A 19,699-nucleotide genomic window follows, 5' to 3' on the forward strand; every position below is an offset into this window, starting at 1 on the left:
ATCCACAAGGAATCTAATTTTCTTTTGGACAAAAGTCCTGTCAAGACTTCCTTCCAGAGGCTCTGTGGTTACTTCTGCCAGGAAGATCAATGAGGAGGTACTGTGGGAAAGTTCTCAACAATTACCAGAGTGACAGACTGAGCTTAGAACTAACTGTTCAACCCTTTATAACAGCGCAGAGTGCTCCAGATAGCAGATTTCCCAGACAGCAGCCTGATGTGTTACATGCATGCTCAGGGATAGTGTGGAATGAGGACTGGAAGAAAGTCAGCCTCTTCCTTCAAGGCCAGCTGCCATTCAAACAAGGAAGTAACTGGAAAGGCCAAGCCCAGGGCTCTGACTCTGCAAAGAGAGTAGAACACAAAAGGGCTGTGTGGAAATTTGGCAGGATCTTCCTGAAAGACAGCAGCTGAATGCTGCATCCTATAGCACCTAGAAAAGCCTATCATTGCAAAAGAGCTCTTCTGCTACACCCAGGAAGGAGAAATTTTTTGTGAAAGAAGAACAGCCAGTTGACAAGACTTGAAACACCAATTCCATTCACCACTTCCTCCTCCTCCTCTTTATGCTATTCCAAAGAAAAAGAAATTAAACAAGAATTAAAACTTCCCCATGAGCTATCTACACACTGCAGGTCAGAGTTCCAAGGAACATCCATCCAGCTGTTGCTCTCCACTCTTTCTGCCCCAAAGGCTGCTTTATTCAATCAATACCTTCTTGTACATGTGAGTAACTTTCTTTAAAAGCTCAGGTCAAACTAGCAGTTAACCTTGACCTTCTCTTTACACATCTAGGTCTATAGGAAATGAAAATCAGAACTTCTTTGGCACCTGCCTTAACTGAAATATGACAACTTTCTTTAGGCAAAGGCAGACTGTCAAGAGATCTTTTAGACCTGGTCACAGCTATTCCATAGGAGACATGCACTTGGGCAGTACACACCCCCGCTTTGCCTGGGGCTTTGCCAATATAGAATCCCTGAACCTAGGGAGGCTGTCAAAGACAAAAACCCAGGAAAAAGCAGTAGCCCTATGTGCATTCACTAAACACATCACAGAATGCTGACAACCGAACCAAGAGATGGAGTTGGTGGTTGATAAGCACATACAGTAAGTTAATGACAAAGCCAAACACAGCCCTGGCCTCTTCACCCTGATACTGTTACAGGTTAGGAAATGAAGGAGATTTCAAGAAAGAAAAGCATACAAGACACAGAATTTAAGGGGGAAAAGGCTAGGCTGGCTATCAGGGTTTGAACTCAGGGTTTATGAAAGGCCATTGCTAACTTTCCTCAGTCTCTGAACAGTTAAGATGTACCATAAAGATCAAGCCAACTCCTCTTGGATGGTTTGCAACAATTACCTAGAGTAATTGTTAAGCTCCAATTGATCCACCTTGTGGCAAAGAACTGTCTGTTCTCAAGATTCCAGAATGGCCAGGCAGCAGCCTGACACTGAGGAGAAAGGAAAACCCATCAACCTCAAAAAGTCAGCCTCTTCCCGTGAGGGCAGCCAACACTCAATTCTGACCCTGATATGAACATTACCCACTTCCCATGGGACCACAAAAATCCCCTAAGCAAATCTTAAATGTCCCAATTTACAAAGCAATTCAACAGAGATACCTGTAAACAGCACAGGGCCTACAATTTGCAGCTGACCTTAAAGAATGAGGCCTTGCCGCAGCACCTGCAGAAGCAGACACAGTTGCTGGACAAAGTTGGAGGACCAAGAAGGTCAATCAAAAATTATACAACACTTTTGATGTGCCTTAAAACCACCAGACAGAAGCAGGAGAAGATATGGGCCCCAGCTGAGCTTTCTGGCTTTCACTAGAGAAGGAGGAGTGAGCAAAAAGGAAAGGGGGTGATTCTACTTGTTGTGACTGTCCTAGAAGACAGACAACCCAAAGACTAGGTGGGATTTTTATCTTTATCCATTGATGAATTAAAGAAGGTGAAGCTTAGCCAGCAGCTGCATGAGCAACAGACCTACTATGGGTGCCTGGCCAATAAGGTAGTCAAGAGCCAGAGAAAGCTGAAGCAATAGGGTTTCTTCTCCAGGAGTTGAAACCATGGGAAAGGAAGCAGGACACACAAGTGCCCAAGAAGACCCTCAAATTCTGCTTCATCCACAAGCTGCCTGGAAAAAGTGGGCTACTAGAGGCAAGTTGATAAACTCCAACATGGATGCAGCCAGCTGTCAAAACCTATCAGCACCATTGAAGAGTCCCTAGATTTCTATAAAGAACAGATGGAAGTACTAGATGAGCTATATCAGAAGAAAGATGAGTGTGTCAACCAGCTCTTCCAGGAGGAGAAGGAGAAGAAGGAGCTGCTATTGCTTCTTACAGATGAAGGCACCTGAGTTTCAGGACAAGATCCTAGCAGCCATCCAGAACCCTGCTGATGAGGGCCCCTCAGACGTCTCAGGCTTCAGGAAGAGGGAAGTTATGAAGAAGCAACAAGATTTTGAAGATTTAAAGCTTGAAGACTATGTGGATCCTGCCCAAGGAGAGGCTGGGGTACCTTGGCATCTCAAGGACCCCTACTACAGAGCAGATTGTGCTACAATAGCTTGCTATTCAAGCACCTACCTGAGCTTACATGCTTGGGCAATAATGGCTGCAGGACTGAGCCAAATGACAACTTGGAGATCATTTTTGCATGAAGACCTGGAGGCTTCCAGCTGGGGAACGGGGCTCTTGTCTTCTAACTTACTTTGTCGCAAGAGGACCAGGTGGCATACTCTCAGGCCTAATTATAATGAGTGAGACAGGGTGGGAGCCAAACATACCAGAGGCTTCTGGGAACTGACCCAAATTCTAGAGACATTTAACAGTCCATTCATTACCAGGAAAGGGGCTCAGATGTAGGTTTCCACAAAGTGTAAATGCTTTACAAAGGAAGTTGGAGAGTGATGGCAGGGTTTTATATTATTATATTATGATAATAATAGAAAATGTTTGATGTCACAGTTTAATAATAGTGTATTTTAATTTCATAACATTACATTTTTTACATTTTTATGCAATATTTTGATATTACTGTATTGTATACATTATATCAGTAATTTCTTGATGTATGTTGTATGTCACTAGCGTCACTCGGTTTTTGAAAATGTAAGGAATGCTGAGCTGGGCAATAGTGAATTTTCTTTTTTGTATGTTAAAAAGTTACAATGGTGATAGTGAGATGAAAAAATAATAAAAACCACGGAAAACAAGAAAACATTAATGCTGAAATCCTGGAACAAAGCAAAGATGTGAGATGAATAATTGGAAGTCTAACACAATTGGAGTACAGACACATGGATTACAGAAATGTAATCCAAAAATAAGAATATAGAATTATGAAATATCTGTAGATATGGTATATCTTAATAATTTTTCAGTGAAACCTACTGAAATCATACCTCTTGAATATTATTGTTGAACAAAAAAATAAAATTCAAACTAATATGTTACTTAACTTTGTACAGTGGATTAGATTCTGCAAGTGTAATGATATACCTTTGACTTAGGTAATAAATTGAAAATTCAGAAACAACTATTCAGTATTTAAATAAAAAAGTAATTACACAAATTGATCTAAATGCCAAATGTATCATCTGTCTTAGATTTTCTGTGTATTAACTTAAAATCACATTCCTTATGAAGGAGAAAAATAGCTGAACTAACAATAATATCTCTAAAATATTCTTAACTAAAAAAATTCCTCAAAGAAAAATATTAGTGTAAAAATCACCTTTGAGCATACTCTACAACTGAGGTGTGAAAAATTAATCAAAAGTAATGAATTATATACAGCTCCATATTCATAGCTTTTTAAAGAATTACTTTAAAATGTCCTTCATTTTTTAAATCAGTTCAGAATTCTTGCATAAATTAAAATTGGGGAACTACATTACCAATAGAAAATTAATACAGTATTTTTTATGAGATTAGAAGTCCAATGAGAATAAAAAGATTGAAATGGCTCAAGTGGTGAAGCACCAGACAAGCAGGAGGCATGACAATTTACAAATAAAAAACTTGGATGATCATCTAATATATCCACAATGAAAGCTCAGCTAATTTTCAAAACCACAAGATAAAAAGTCACCTACATTCTGGTGGAAAAGTAATTAATTCATAGTACAAAAATAAAAGATTCAAAAAGGTAAGAAAAAAAAAAAACGGTTTTCCAATCCTGTTCAAATTTAACTTTCACCTAGCCAAAATAAACACTTGTCACTGTCTAAGAAAATTGTAAGAGGCATTTCCATGAAAGAGGAAGTTAAAGGTGTGTTTTCCAGGATGGAAATTCCAACTCCAGATGATATGTAAATCAACTTCCCTATATGAGAACTCAGGTATATACCCTTTCCTTGGCCCACTGCCCTGAATCAGAGGGCCTATTCCTCCTCTTTTTGTGAAAGGGAACTTTCTTTACACTTTTTTTTTTTAACACCTCCCCATTGCTGACACATTATATAGAGAAGTCTCTTGGGGTTGTGGTGTTTCTTTATCTTGACAATGGCAGTGTGAGTTTTTGGAATGTGGTTAAGAGTTCCCTTCTCCGGAGATACGCCATTGGCTATTTCCAACTTCCTGGCAGACCCTTTTTCTCCAATGATAAACCACTATTAGTGAAGATTCTATACGTTGGGAACTCTATAGCAGAGAACCTTTTTCAAATGAAGCAAACCATTAATAATTTACTAATTTGAATTTTATGCACAGTAATCCCATTTTGTTATGAAATATGGAGGTAACATATAATAAAACATAACATGTAAAAAATGAAGGTAAGATAAAGTAGCAACAATGCAACAACAGCACCAGAAATATTTAAAAATTGCCATAAAAATAAACTCATGAAAATAGCAGTCCCCAATGAAAGAAGGTGCTTTTCACCATGAAAGAAGGTGGATCTCAGAATAACAGCAAAAAACAAAACAAAACAAAACAAAAAAAAACATTTAATTCAGTGGGCATTGTTGTTTTCCCAGTAATCCTTGCTACTCAGGCTGCTAAGGATGGCAGTTCATAGCCAGTTCATATAGGAAAGTCCAAAAGACTCATCTTCAATTAACCACCAAAGTGGAGCTGTGGTCCAAGTCGTAGAAGAAAAAAAAAGCAAAAACAACAACAACAACAACAAACCCTCACAAATAGTGCTCATGCCCTAACTTCAAGCCCCAGTAATTTCGAGAACAAAAAAGCAGTACTGGTTTCAGTGACACAAAGTTCTAGAGCAGACTTTTGATTACTAGATCCTGGGAAGAAAAAAACAGAAACACCTCTATACTAGACCATTGGGGTGTTAAACTTTCTATTAGATTGGATTCTTTAAGTTTCAATACTAATTCCTAAAAATAAAATAAAATAAAATAAATTGGAATAGTTAGAGAAATAGCTGGTAATAATGGAGAAGAAAGAAAATGCAGGGTTGAACACTAAAGATGAAAGAATGGCTTCAGAATAAATAAGTCATAATTTTTGGGGTAAAAATGAGGAGAACATTAATTCAGGCTAAGAGATTAATAATAACAATGGCAAAGCTCAAATTATCCATTAGGCATACTGAGTGGTTAACAATAGTCAACAATTGTAACAATACAACAGTTTGCTGTCCAGTTGTGATGGTTCTTTCTTGGTGTCCGTTTTTCACTCTATATACCCAATTATTGTGCATTCATCCCTGCTGTCATTATCATATGAAGATAAAACATAATGCTTAGCCAGCACCAGTGGTGCACCCCTGTAATCCTAGCTACTCAGGAAACAGCTCTGAGATCTCAGTTCAAATCTGGCCCGGGCAGGAAAGTCGTAGACACTCATCTCCAATAAACCACTAGAAAGCTGGAAGTGGTGCTGTGGCTTAAGTGGTAGAGGGCTCACCTTGAGCTGAAGAGCTGAGGTTTCCCACAGACCCAGAGTTCTGCAGCACTAATGACAAAAATTTTTTTAAAAAGAAAAATTTTAAAAAAGACTGAGAGTCAATGCCTGAGAGTCAAAGATGCAAACATAGTGTTAGGCTACTATTTCTCTGCTGGCAATTCAGATAGGGGATTATGCTATTAAAGCTAATGGATCAACAGCAAGAAATGTACAAGATTGATTATAGTCACAAAACCACAAATGGGAAAGGTTATGACAGGGACACTACAGAATCTATAACCCTAAAGAGAATATTCTGATAGGATAAAATTTATAGCAAATTGAATATTAATAATGTGCTCTTGAAAGTCAATGTATATAGATATATGTATATATATGTATATTTATGTCTATGATAATTTTTTAGATCATTCTCAATAACGGCATTGAGTTATTAAATTATATATCAGAATACCACATCATTTTATAATAAAAAGGCATAAATGATATTTGAAATAAAGATAAGAGAAATAGAGTGGAAGAAGAGCTCAGGGACAGATCCTCTACCCTGAGTTCAAGTCCAGCACTGACAGACAAACAACAAGAACAACAACATCGCAAGGATGAGTCAGTATAGACAATAGACAAGAGGAAATGATCTCTGAGCCTAGGATCTTTGTTCACTCATAGTCAGGTGATCAACGACAGTCAGGTGATTACTGGTATGATTCAGGCAGGTGATGGGAAAGCTGGGAGGGGCTAGTCTGTGGGCAGATTTAATCCTGATCACAACTCAAGCAAGAGATAATTCTTGTCATCTCAGCTTTGAGCAAAGTGTGAATTGGAAGAACTCAGTCCAGAAGAGTCTAAGAATAAACACAAGTTTCTATTCCAAAAACAAAAGCAAACACAGAGAGGACAAGGCTTAAGTGGTAAAGTACCAGCCCAACATCAGGCCTGACAAATTACAAATAAAAAAAGTATAGGATGATAACCTGTTAAGGAATATGAACTCAGCTACTTTTGAAGACCCATAAGATACAGTGGATAATGTCAGTAATATGGCCTACAGTCCTGTGGAAAAGTAATAAACGCACAGTTCCATTATAAAACATACACAGAATTAAAAAACAAAACAAAACAAAATAAAACAAACACAATAAACTTTTCCAATCCTGGACAAACCTACGTTGCACCTAACCCAAATAACCTAACCAAATTGTAAGAAGTAGGTCCTTGAAAGAGGAAGTGAAAGGTGTGGTGGACAGGATGTAAATTCCAACTCCTATTGATATGTAAATCAGCTTCCCTAAGCAACCAATCAGAGACTTCCTTTCCTGGGCCCACCCTTTCAGTATAAATAGAGTGGAATTCTGAGACTCAGGCATTGCTGAAGATCCTACATCAGCAGGCTGGAGGCCATTTGGAGCTTGGATACTCCAGGTGAGGATTAGAGTGAGAGAATCTACTCCTCTTTTAATTCTTCTCTCCTTGGTTTGGTGGTGTTGGTAGTGGTATTGTTTTGTCGGTTGCAGGGATTGAACCCAGTGGTAGGGCAGTGTTGCTGGGTCACTTTGTGCTCAAGACTGGGCATTGTCCCTGGGCCACTTTGTGGTCAAAGCTAGTGCTTTTAGCACTTGAGCCACAGCCCACTTGTGATTTTGGAGTGGTTAATTGGAGATAAGAATCTGTGTCAGGGGGACTTTTGTGGCCGAGGCGGTTTCAAAGCTTGATCCTTAGCTCTCAACCTCTTGAGTAGCTAGGCTTCTATGGGTGAGCCACCAGCACCTCATTAGATTCTAGGAATGATGGACCCTGACACTGCCCAGGCCTTCCAGAAGGAATTGAGATGTGCCATCTGTATAAATACTTTTATAGAGCCAGTCACCTTAGAGTGCGGGCACAGTTTTTGTCGACCTTGTCTCTGCCTCAGCTGGGAAGAGACCCAGATTCCAGCCAGGTGCCCTGTGTGCAGGGGACCCTGCCAGCAGAGAGACCTCAAAACCAACGTGGTTCTGAGGAGCCTGGTGGCCATTGCCAGAAGAGCCAGCCTCAGGCATTTTCTGAGCTCTGAGGAATACATGTGTGGGACACACAGGGAGACAAAGCAGATGTTCTGTGAGGTAGACAGGGCCCTGCTCTGTAGGAGCTGCTCCCAGTCTCAGGAGCACAGGGCTCACAAACACCATCCCATAGATAGGGCTGCTGAGGAGCAGAGGGAGATGATTTCAAAGCAGATGCATGCTGTATGGGAAAAGACTCAAGAAAACCAGCACAATTTACAGGAGAATAGGAGACTCATCAACCGATGGATTTGGTATGTGAAGCTATCCCGAGGCATAACTAAGGATGTTTTTAGAGTGCTGTTTTTAGAGCTGGGTGACCAGGAGGAGGAAAGACACCATTCCCAGCTACTGATCAATGAAGAAAGAGCCATGTTACTGCAACTCAGAGAAAGGGAAACCCAAATGCTTCAGAAGAAGCATCAGCTCAGGAATATGTATCAGGAGCTGATCAAAACATACCAGAAGCCAGATGTGGAACTGCTTCAGGATGTAGAGTTGATCCTAGAAAGCTGTGAGTCAGTCTTGTTCTTCCTGCCTCTTCCTCTGAGGCCAGAGCTCAGTGGCCCTCCCATTCCTGGACTGATAGAGAGGCTCACCCAGCACCGGGTGGAGATTGCCTTCAATGACGCTACAGAGAATCAAGATCTTGGGAGTTGTGTTGGACACGACAATCCCTATGCAGTTTTGAATTCTGAAGAGTCCTTCCACTTTACTGCTTTTGGACACCAAGTCTTCAGCTCTGGGAAACATTACTGGGAGGTTAGTGTGGATGACTCTTCCACCTGGGCCCTGGGAGTTATTAGGGATTCCTCCATAGGGAGCAACCTCACTGAATCTCAGGATCTTTTCCTCCTTTTGTTTGTGAAAGAGAATACACTTTCCACCATTTTTACCACATCCCCACTGCTGCCTCACTATGTAGAGAAGCCTCTGGGCCGGGTTGGTGTGTTTCTTAATCTTGACGATGGCAATGTGAGTTTTTGGAATGTGGCTAAGAGTTCCCTTATCTGGAGATACCCCACTGGTGCTGTCCAATTTCCTGTCAGGCCCCATTTTTTCAGTGGTAGCCTGGTGTCCTAAGTGAAGAGACTCTCTATGGGTTAGGAACTCTATGGCAGAGAACCTTTCTCAAATGAGGCAAACCACTAATACTGTACTAATTTGAATTTCTCGGTGCAGTAATCCCATTTTTTCATGAAATATGTTGGTAATAATAAAATGTAAAATGTAGAAACCAATACTAAATGAAGATAAGATAAAGTAGCAACAATGTAACAAGAGAGCAAATAAATATTTAAAAATTGCTATACAAATAAACCCATGCAAAACTGAATCCCCAGTGACTACTTTTCACCCTGAAAGGAGTTGGAGCTCAGAATAACAATAAAAAACAACACTTAAAGCAGTGGGCACTGTTGTTTTACCAGTAATCCTTGCTAATCAGCAGGCTGAGTTCTGAGGATAATGCATAGCCAGGACGAAGAGAAAAATCCAAGCGACTCTTATCTCCAATTAACCACCAAAGTGGAGTTGTGGTTACGTGGTAGAAGAAAAAAAATCCCACAAGAACAGGGCTCATGCCCTAAGTTCAAGCCCCAGGAACAGCTAGAACAAAAAAGCAGTACTAGTTTCAGTGACACAAAGTTCTAGAGCAGCCTTTTTATTAATAGGTCCTGTTATCCATCCTGGGAGGAAAAAAAACAAACACCTCTCTCCTCGAGCATAGGGGTGTTTACACTTTCTATTAGATTGGATTCTTTAACTTTCAGTATCATTTCCTAAACAAGGGGGGAAAAAAACGTATACTCAGAGAAAGAGCTGTTAATAATGGAGAAGACTGAAAATGCATGGTTGAACACTAAAGCTGAAGGCATGTCTTTAAATAGAAGAAGTAAGTCATCTTTTGGGGGTCTACAAATGAACAGAATACTATGGTAGGCTAAGAGATTCACAATAATAACTATGGCAAAGCTTAATTTATATATTAGGCATACTGAGAAGTTAACAAGAGATACCAATTGTGACAATATAACAGGATGCTGTGCAGCTGTGATGGCTCTTTTTGGATACTTAACTGTAGTTCTTTCATCCCCTGTGAAATTATCATATGGAGTTAAAAAAATGCTTACTTTTGGTGCTGGGAAAGTGGCTCAGTGGTAGAGCATTCCCTTGCATGCATGAGGCCCTGGGTTTGATTCCTCAGCACCACATAAGCAGAAAAAAAGCCATAAGTGGTGCTATGGCTCAAGTGGTAGGTACTAGCCTTGAGCTGAAGAGCTGAGGAACAGCACCCAGGATCAGATTTCAGGCCTCACGACCGGATGCCCCTCCAAAAAAAAAAAAGCTTACTTTTTTGTTTCCCTTTCACTCTAGATACTTAATTGTTGTGTGTTCATCCCTTCTGTAATTATCTTATTGATTATGAAAAAAACTATTACCTTCTGATTCAATGATATGTATGTAGTGTTAGACTGCTACTTCCCTGTTGGCAATTCAGATATAGGAGGGTTTGCTTTCAAAGCTCATGGTTCAACAAACAAGAACAGAACACTTTCAAGATCCTGGAATGTGGAAGCTTATGTCATCGATTCTACAGAACTTACTACCCTAAAAATATCATCCTAGATAATTTTCTAATGTTTATAGTGAATAGAGTATTAACAGTGTGCTCTTATAAAACACACACACACACACACACACACACACACACACACACACACACACGAGCATTAGTAGGTTCTCTTATCAGTTTATCTTATATATATTAATTTACCATTTCATTTTAATATAAGCTTAGTCATATATGGTGTTTATTAGCCTTTTGATCCAACATAAAGCTCAGGAGAGTGCATAGATCCTTAGTTTAAGCCCCTGGACTATTTCAGAAAAAAAATTAAAATGGGTAAGTCACAATAGAAAATAGAATTGGAGGAAGTAATCTCAGATCCAGGGATCCTTTTCTGACACACAGTTAGGTGATGGACATTCAGGTGATTACTGGGTTCAGACTGGTGAAGGAGATGGGCGTAGGGGGTAGGTTCCATGTAGACTTAACAATGATCACATCTCATCCAATAGCTAGTCAAGTTGGCATCTGTCTGTCATCTCAGCTATGTACAAAGCTTTGATAGGAAGATCTCAATCCAGGAAAGCCTAAGCATAAACACAAGATCATATTCCAAAAATAAGCTAAAAAATGGTATGTTGTATACAGTTCTGGTACTGTACTGTTGAATTCATACCATTTGCTTAAACTCTGCAAACCAATTTATTTAACACTAAATTAATCTATAACAATGCAATGATGTTGGTCCAGTTTTTCAATTTAGAAAACCATTGGCAGGTGTTAATAAACATAAGGTGGTGCTGAGTTTATTAAAAGAATGTTTGTGTGGTCATGTTTCACTGTATAAATGTGAGTATAGAGAATTCAGTGCAGTCTTGGTTTATCTTCCCACACGTGATTTTTAGGGTGACTTCACCTTCCTATTATAGGATTAAAAGTAGTATTTGTCACTTTGACCACTTTTGGTAGTTTTTGACTGTTGTACTGTGCACTGTTGCTTTTATTTTTCTCTCATTTCCAGAAAAAAAAGATAAATCACTTGCTGTAATCATGTTGTAATACCCTGGCTTATACATTTAAATTTCTACTGTTTATTTCTGTGATATCTATGTTACATTCAGACATCATTCTGACATTTTATCTAATCATACAAACATATACTATTCCATCTTTCTTTGCATTATCTTTCTTTGCATCTATCTTTGCATTAGTAATTAGTAATATCCTAGATACTGTGTTGCTCATTTCAGAACTTCATGATTATTTTTACTACTGGCATAATTAATGCCATTGACAAAAGAACTCAATAAATTAGATGTAGTCAAAATTTTCTACCTTATATATCTAGAAGCACCAACAAAACTACTTTATTCTTGTTTGTGTTTTAAATTTCTGGCCTATATTGTTATAGATCTATATTTTTTTATTGTATTTTATTTATCTATTCATTATTTATTTTTGTTTAATTAATTATTTTTTGCTAGTTTTTAAAATATTTTATTTGAATAGTTGAAGAAAGGAGCTGCCATTCATTAAAGTAGTTTGTGAATACAATGCATCTTGATCACTTTAATCCATTTTTAACATTTCCATTCATCTCTCCCAAACACTTATTCTCTGATTTTTCTTAATTTTGTAGCATATGCATTGATTTTTTTTTACTTGCTCCTGCTTTCTACCACTTTGCTATATTATATGTCTACTTTCATGGTAGAACACTTTTGCTGGTTAAAGATGATCTAGTATCCCTTTGAAAAATCATTTTATGTGTAATTGAACAATGTTATATTTGTTAAATTAATTCTATAAAATTTAGGGATTCTTTGAATTCTGAAAGTGTATTCAATCTTCATCACCTTGGAATATTCTCAAATATTCATCATTCATAAAGAAATCTCATACCTGTCTGCAGCTATTCTGAATTCTCCTTAGACTTCCAACCCCAAAGAAACTAATGTCATGCCTGATTTTGATAATTCAAAATTTCATTAAAATCAAATCATTTTATGTGTTATTTTGTGTCTGTTTCTTTCCATCTAGTCTGTTGTCAGTGTTTCCACTAATATCAATTCTCTATTTCTCTTTTTTACTTGATAATGGGCTATTTCATGAGGATAAAATGTTTTGTGAACTGTTTTCCTATTGGTCAGCGTGAATTTTTTTTTCAGTTCTTTGGCTGTCATGGATAATATTGCTGTTTTATACTTAAGTGTATAAAAATTATAGACAAAGTTTCTAGGCTGTACAAAGTTTCTAGGCTGTTTGGTATTTTTGTAACTAACTTTGTGAGGAACTTTTACACTAATTTCCAAGATGAATGTGCTATTTTACAATGTATGAGAGCTTCAATTTCTTTACATCCTTGTCAAACCTTCTAATGCACATCTTTTACCCATTCTGGTGAGTATGAAATGACATCTCATTTCTATTTTATAAGTGATTTTACAGGTGCTAATGCTTTTGTCTGTTTACACATTGTTCGATTAAGAAATTTCAAATCAAATTCTTGATCAATTAATTGGGTTACTGATCCATTTTTTCCCTTTTTCTCCAATTCTTTTGTTTTGGAATAGGAATGTTTACACCATGTTATTATATATTGAAGATATGGTGCTCCTCATCCTCTCTGTCAACCTTTTCCTCTTCTTCCTTTCTCTTCTTTCTCCTCATTGTTGCTCTTTCTATACTTCCTTTTTTTCCTCTTCCTCTTCTTCCTTCTTCTTACTCCACCTCTTTGTTTCCTCTTCTTCTTCTCTTCCTCACTTCCTCTTCTTTATTGGACCAAAGCTTCATACTGTCCTAGTAAACACTCTACCACTTAAAACTGGACCATCCTAGTTTTTTTTTTTTTTCACATAGGGTCTAGTGCTTTTACTCAGGCTTCCCTAGAATTGTGATCCTACTGTCTTCACTCTGAGTAGCTTTAATTAAAGGCATGTGCCTTTATACTTGGCATATAATTGGTTTTTCTTTTTTTAAAAAAAATACATTTACTTTTTTTTGTTGGTAATGAGGCCTGAACTCAGCCTGGGCACGGTCCCTCAGCATTTCAGCTCAAACTATCACTCTACCACTTGAGCCACAGTGCCCACTTCTAGCTTTTTCTACTTATGTGGTGCTGAGGAATTGAACTCAGGGCCTCATGCATGCAAGTCAAGTACTCTACCACTGAGCCACCTTTCCAGCCCTATTTTGTTTTATTTTCATGGCAACTCTCAGCTAAGAATTTTCTTTGAGTCTCTGTGGACATTTTGAAGCTGGAATTTTGAATGGTGTTGGAAGTCAAAGCTACAAAGAGTTTTGGAGAGAGGCAATGCATTCTGTTAGCTCTCCATTTATGCTAGTGTCTGAACATGAATGTAGGTCTTTTGGAGACAAAAGTGGAGTGTTTTTGTATAAGTAGATGTGTTTGGGTGCTGCGTTCAAGTGAAATGGTTAAGTCATATTGTAATTTTGATTGGATTGAAAAATATGCAGGAGAGCAATAACATACACAACTAGGTGTATGGGCGACTGAGTTCACAGAGAAATTTAGCTAAAGTGGAAAAACACATGCTGATTGTGCACTATCCTGAAGTCTGAGAACTTAGAATCAAAGGAGGGAAAATGAGAAACACACTTGTTCCGGAGTTCTCTCTCTGCTCCGATATCACCATCATGTGTTACTCTTGGCTACTGTCTCTCAACCAAGATCAACTAAAACTCTGAACCATGAAGCAATATAGCCTTCCCTTCTTTTTTCTTTTTTATGTGCATTGTTAATTTTTTATTATTGTGAAAATACTATGCAGACGGGTTAAAATTACATGGTCAAGATAATGAGTACATTTTTTATCAAGCATTGTAACTTTCTCCTTTGTTTCCCCTTCATAGCCCTTCCCATCTCACCCCACCTCCCCCACCGAATCCTCCTTCCCCCCTCCCCAAAGTGGTAAAGTTCGTTTTTCGACATAAGGACATGTACATCTCATTGTTGCAGTGGGTCCACTAGTATCCCTATTTAAACGATTTGCTTTTTACCCTTCCCCTCCACAAGTTATACCAACATCAAATACAGTGAAAGCAGGGGTTATAGTGGGGGGGCTGGGTGGAGGGACATACAAAGCAACAAAGAAACCAACTCCCCTTCCTGCAGGCATGCTTCCTTGAAGCTCTTTGTCTAACACGATCTCTCACACAGCCTCTGCAGAAGGTTGCATGGCACCTACTGGCCACATAAAGATGGCCACTCAGCTGGAGATACCAGGAACCACTGGAAGTGCAGAAACTTAAGCATTTGACCTTGTTTCTCTGGCTAGAGACTATTCATTGTATTTGCAGCACCTTATTCTGTTGCCGATGTCAAATCAGAAGCCATCTATCCACCACAGGCAGCTTTATTAGATGTTCAAATTGGTTATGGAAGTGTCCCACCCACCTGCGCCGGCCTCTCTTTCCTGAACCCAGCTAAGGACTCCTTGCAGACACATCCTCATGGCTGCTTTGCCTGGTGTGATCTCTGCTCCTTTCCAAATGCTTGCTTTGGCAGCTTCCCCTCCATTGTGCCTGTACTTCTTGGACTGGGTTCCCATGGTGGTTGGATATTGAGCTGCTTCTTAGAGGAGGAAACAAGGGTTGTTGTGTACAATAGCAGGCCTGAACTGGCCTGGAGGCAGGACAGACGTTGTCTCAGGTTGGACTTGTCAGGGCACAGTGCAGGCATCCTGCCACTGGGCCCTGGGTCACTGTGGTGAGCAGCAGTCACATATGGCACCAACCGCCCTTTTTGGCTTTACAAAGGGCTGCTCTCTGCTAATAAACGAGTTTTTCTTCCTGCTTGATTCGGCTCCCTGCTGTTTCTGATTGTCTCCCGGGATAAGGGAGGCTAGGGAATGGGTGAGCACTGCATTGACCTTCCCTCGTGCCCTGTCCATCTTTCATGGGACAGATGAAGTCCCAACACCAAGGTATATCTTTTCCAGTTCTTGGGTTGAACTCAAGGCCTGGGCACTGTATGTAGCACTCTACTACTTGAGCCACAGTCCCAATTCTGGCTTATTCTGTGTATGTGCTACTGAGAAATTGTACCCAGGGCTTCTTGCATGATACACAAGCACTCTCTCAATAATCCACATTCCCAGACCTCTCATCTTTTTCTTAATGGTAGTTTTTTTTTTACATCAGTATGCTGCCATTTTACATCCCCAAGTTTAATTTTCTGAATACTGGTTATTTCTACGAAACCTGATCTTCTCTTCTCCTGCCTGGTTTCTTACTGTTCCTTCATTGGCCTCATAACAAAATCTAAATAAAGGCTGCTGAGAGCGTCAGTGTATCATATAAGTACCCAGGCCTGGAACCCTGGAAGGGAAAAGCCATGGACCTGAAATGAAGAGAATGAGGCAGTGTACACAAGGAGCATATCTGAAAAACAAATGAGTAAATAAAAGGAGAAGCTTTGCATAAGGTCTGTTTGCATTCAGGGAGGTAGTATACAGAATAAGTAAGTAGGGCACTGAAAATTTTTTGTGGCATTCTAGTGCTTAAACTCAGGGCCCGATGCATTCCTCAGCTGTTTTCCCCAAGGCTGAGGATTTACCACTGCGACAGCTCCACTTCCAGCCATCTGGTCATTAATTGGACATAAGCGCCTCCCAGGCTTTCCTTCCTGGTCAGGACTGTGAATCCTGCTCGTCTTTCTCTCTTAAAGCTGGAGCTCTACTCTCTGGACCACTGTTCCACTTCTGGTTTTCTGGTGGTTTATTGGAGATAAGAGTCTCACAGAATTCCTGCTCCGGCTGAATTTGAACGGCAATCTTGTGAACAGGAATCAAGCGGCTTTCTTCAGGAATTCACCAAGGAGACCCTCCACACAAACCCTTAGTCTAAATCTCAAGAGGCACTAGAGAAAAAGAGATACATGAAGACGCGTCTAGTTTGTTCTAGATACTTAACGTTGGAGACACACAACACTCATAATTATTAGATCATTTTATAGGAGCAATGAAGACAGTTTGAGGATCGCTCCAGCTTTTGGGCCTCTCATCTTGAGACAACAGATTCACTGCAGCTCAATGCTAAGTGACAGAACTGGGGTGTCCTGTGGATATTTGCTCCCAAATCCTGTGACACTCATTTCTAACTTTTGGCTTCAAACCTGTGACTGAGAGGAGAAGATGAGGAAAGAAAATCCTTCTCAGAGAAAACAGCTATAAAGAATATTGGGTAGTTAATTTATAAATTCAAACCTTTGGAATGACCTGATAAGAAGTCAGATTGTCCAGATTAAAAAATGAAGAAGAAAAGAAAGAAGGTGCCAGTGGCTGAGGTGTAGAGAATCTGAGTTTGAATCCAGCCAGCATAGCAAAATCCATGACACTGTTATTTCTAAGAGATCACAGAAAAACCCAGAAGAGTGGCTGTGATTCAACGTTAATGTACTACCCTTGAGCAAAAGGAGCTCAGGGACAATGCCTAGGCTCATAGTTCAACACCAGGAACTGCCTCCTCAAAAAAAGTCTGTATCTCCATGTTTTTGGGTATGTATGGATGTATTCCTATAGGTGAAGCTGAAGAGTAGTTATGATGAAAGGCACCAAGCTAGGAAATTTGTATTCAATAAAATGATTTAGTAACAGAGACTGCTTTCATGACAATGCATAATCCAGGGATCCCCTCACTGTTCCCAGTGTAGCCTGAGGGTTTCTCTGCATCCCAGGCCTGCTGGAAGAAGTCTCTCTCATTGTCTGGACAGGCAGACAAAAGGCCTCACTCCTGTACAGCTGTGTAACAACTCCATCTGGGTCAGATAGTGAGGATGATTTTGGGCGGGCTCTGAAGGTCAGGAGAAAAAGGTCTCTTTGTACCCCAAACTATCTCTCTCCCCAGTGCTCTGGTTTGATAGGAAGCCTTCATTTTTGCCACCTCCTGTGGCAGGCCAAGTCCTGTGCATTTATCCTTCCTTTGTGAGACTATATTCCGGTGTTCAGATACAGTGCTCAAGAGTCCTACTGGCAGGGGCTAAGAAGGTGGCTCAGTGGTAGAGTGCTTGCCTTGCATGCATGAGGCCCTGGGTTCGATTCCTCAGCACCACATAAGCAGAAAAACAAAAAAAAACTTATGGAAGTGGTGCTGTAGCTCAAGTGGTAGAGCGCTCACTTGAGCTGAAGAGCTGAGGGACAGCGCCCAGGCCCAGAGTTCAAGCCCCACGACCAACAAAAAAAAAGAGTCCTACTGACAGACAACTAGGGCACTGAACTTAAATGTTTCATCACCTGTGATGATGGGCCTATGATGCCTCTCCTAGGTTTCTGGAAGCTTGGGAAATCCAAGCACATATCTGGTATCACAAAGCTTCCTGTCATCTAGGGCTGGTGAATCTCATCAGGTTTTGAAACATTTGACCTCTCCTAGTTAGGCCCTGGGTGGCTAGGTTTTGGGGTTGAACACAGGGTCAGGGTGCTGACCATGAGCTCAGTGCAGAAGCCCAGTGTTTTACCATTTTGGGTAGCAGCATCACTTTTAGTCTATCTCTCTCTCTCTATCTGTGCATGTGTGTGTGTGTGTGTGTGTATATATATATATATATATATATATATATATATATATATATATCTTTACAGAGTGCCAGAGATGTCTATCAATTTTTCAATTATATAGACTACATTCCTACCAATTCTTGGGTATTCATTATGCCTCCATGTAATTGATGTTATTATTTTTATCTTCAATAAACTACTAAGTAAATCAGTGTCCTGAAATTATTGAGTCCCTGTGAGAAATAGTATTCTTTTAATGTTTCATAAGATATTAAATAAAATCAATCAACTGACTGAAATCATGAAGTCTAATTGTGTACAAGTATCATTCATGAGTATGTCATTCAACTTTGATATCGATAACATTCCATCATTTTTCCTGTGGATGGGAACGAATTTCTTAGGATCTCCCACCATCTGGAAGTGGCATGACGATATTCGAAATGTAGGCTTATGTTGCCGTGTCGGACAATGGCTTCTCCAATAGCCCTCAATTAAAAAAGTATATTTAGTTCCTTGGTTTGCAATTCATAACATTTTTTCTGCCAGGCCTGGGATTTGAACTCAAGGTCTGGGTATATATGCAGCACCGTGACGGAAGGGATTCTGAACATGCTTGAAGACAAGAAAGTCAAGCCTGTTCCCAAGGCCTGAATTCAAGCCTAAGAGCTGGGAAATATACTCTTTATATCCATTTTAAAGATAGGATTTATACTTCCATACACATAGTCAGTCCATATTTTGTTGGGTGTGGTTATTCATGTTATTTCTTGTTTTATTTATTGATTTACCATTTATTTCATTGACTCCGATGACCCCTCTAACATTTATTACATTGTTCACATATTATCACAGCATCCAGATTTGTAAATATGTTCTCCATCATGCCTGACTCCCAGGACTTTCACAGAAAAGGAAACATTAAATTTTTGGCAGTGCTGGGATGTGAACTCAGGGTTTAGCAAGCCCAATTCATGAATGGATGAGTGTCAGCATGGCAGCCTTTAGGCAATGAAGCTGTGAAGTGGTTCCAAGGTGCTGAGATCCAGTCCCAGGTTTGGCCAAAACAGTGATGCATGTATAGGCAGAGTGTGGTATACAAATAAATATATATTAGTAAGGAGCACAAGAGCCATCTATCTATGATTGAATGGCACCTACTACATTCCTACTAACTCTTAAGCATTTATTTTATCGCCATTGAAGTAATATTATTCTTTTCATGCATAATAACCTATTAATTAAGTTCAATCAGCATCCTAGGATTATTGCATCCAATTTTAGACTAGACCGAAGCATGAACTACTCTTTCAATTGGTATTCCTATGCATAGGAACTAGTCTTTTGTGATCTCTTGTCACTGGTAGATGTCAGTACTGGGATTTGTACCCGGGGCCTATGTTCACAGGTTGGCCTATGGATTCCCTGATAGCAAGCCAGCCTTCAGGTATGGCAGTTCAGGTCCACTTTGCAGCCATGTTATTCAGACCCAGGATGGTCACTGTGCAAAGAAAAAAATGTAAAACCCTCAGCCCTCTGCAGCTTGCCACTTTTTGTGCTATGCTACGTTTTTTTTTTCTTCCTGAAAGCCCTCTGGGCCTAGGATCCCTGGATTGACTATGGGTCCGAGGGTGCCCCACCCTAGGGCGATTGAAGCTGAGGCAGATTTGCCATGACCTGAGTTCAAG

General features: G+C 39.7%; 1 protein-coding gene across 1 annotated transcript; it reads left to right on the forward strand.

The window, feature by feature from the left end:
* Window positions 1–7,670: 7,670 nt before the first annotated feature.
* Window positions 7,671–9,008, forward strand: LOC122103032 (tripartite motif-containing protein 43-like). The gene is made up of 2 exons (XM_042673563.1): window positions 7,671–8,222; window positions 8,358–9,008. The coding sequence occupies exons 1-2, from the start codon at window positions 7,671–7,673 to the stop codon at window positions 9,006–9,008; spliced, it is 1,203 nt and encodes a 400-aa protein (XP_042529497.1).
* The last annotated feature ends 10,691 nt before the right edge of the window (window positions 9,009–19,699 follow it).

This window comes from Dipodomys spectabilis, unplaced genomic scaffold, assembly GCF_019054845.1.
Source record: "Dipodomys spectabilis isolate Male_0828 unplaced genomic scaffold, ASM1905484v1 ptg001388l, whole genome shotgun sequence".
Taxonomy (NCBI): Eukaryota; Metazoa; Chordata; class Mammalia; order Rodentia; family Heteromyidae; genus Dipodomys; species Dipodomys spectabilis.

Coding starts and splice junctions, on each gene's coding strand:
- LOC122103032 (XM_042673563.1), top strand. CDS start 7,671: ATGGACCCTGACACTGCCCAGGCCTTCCAGAAGGAATTGAGATGTGCC. Junction 8,223..8,357: donor TAACTAAGGATGTTTTTAGA/GTGCTGTTTTTA, acceptor CATCAGCTCAGG/AATATGTATCAGGAGCTGAT.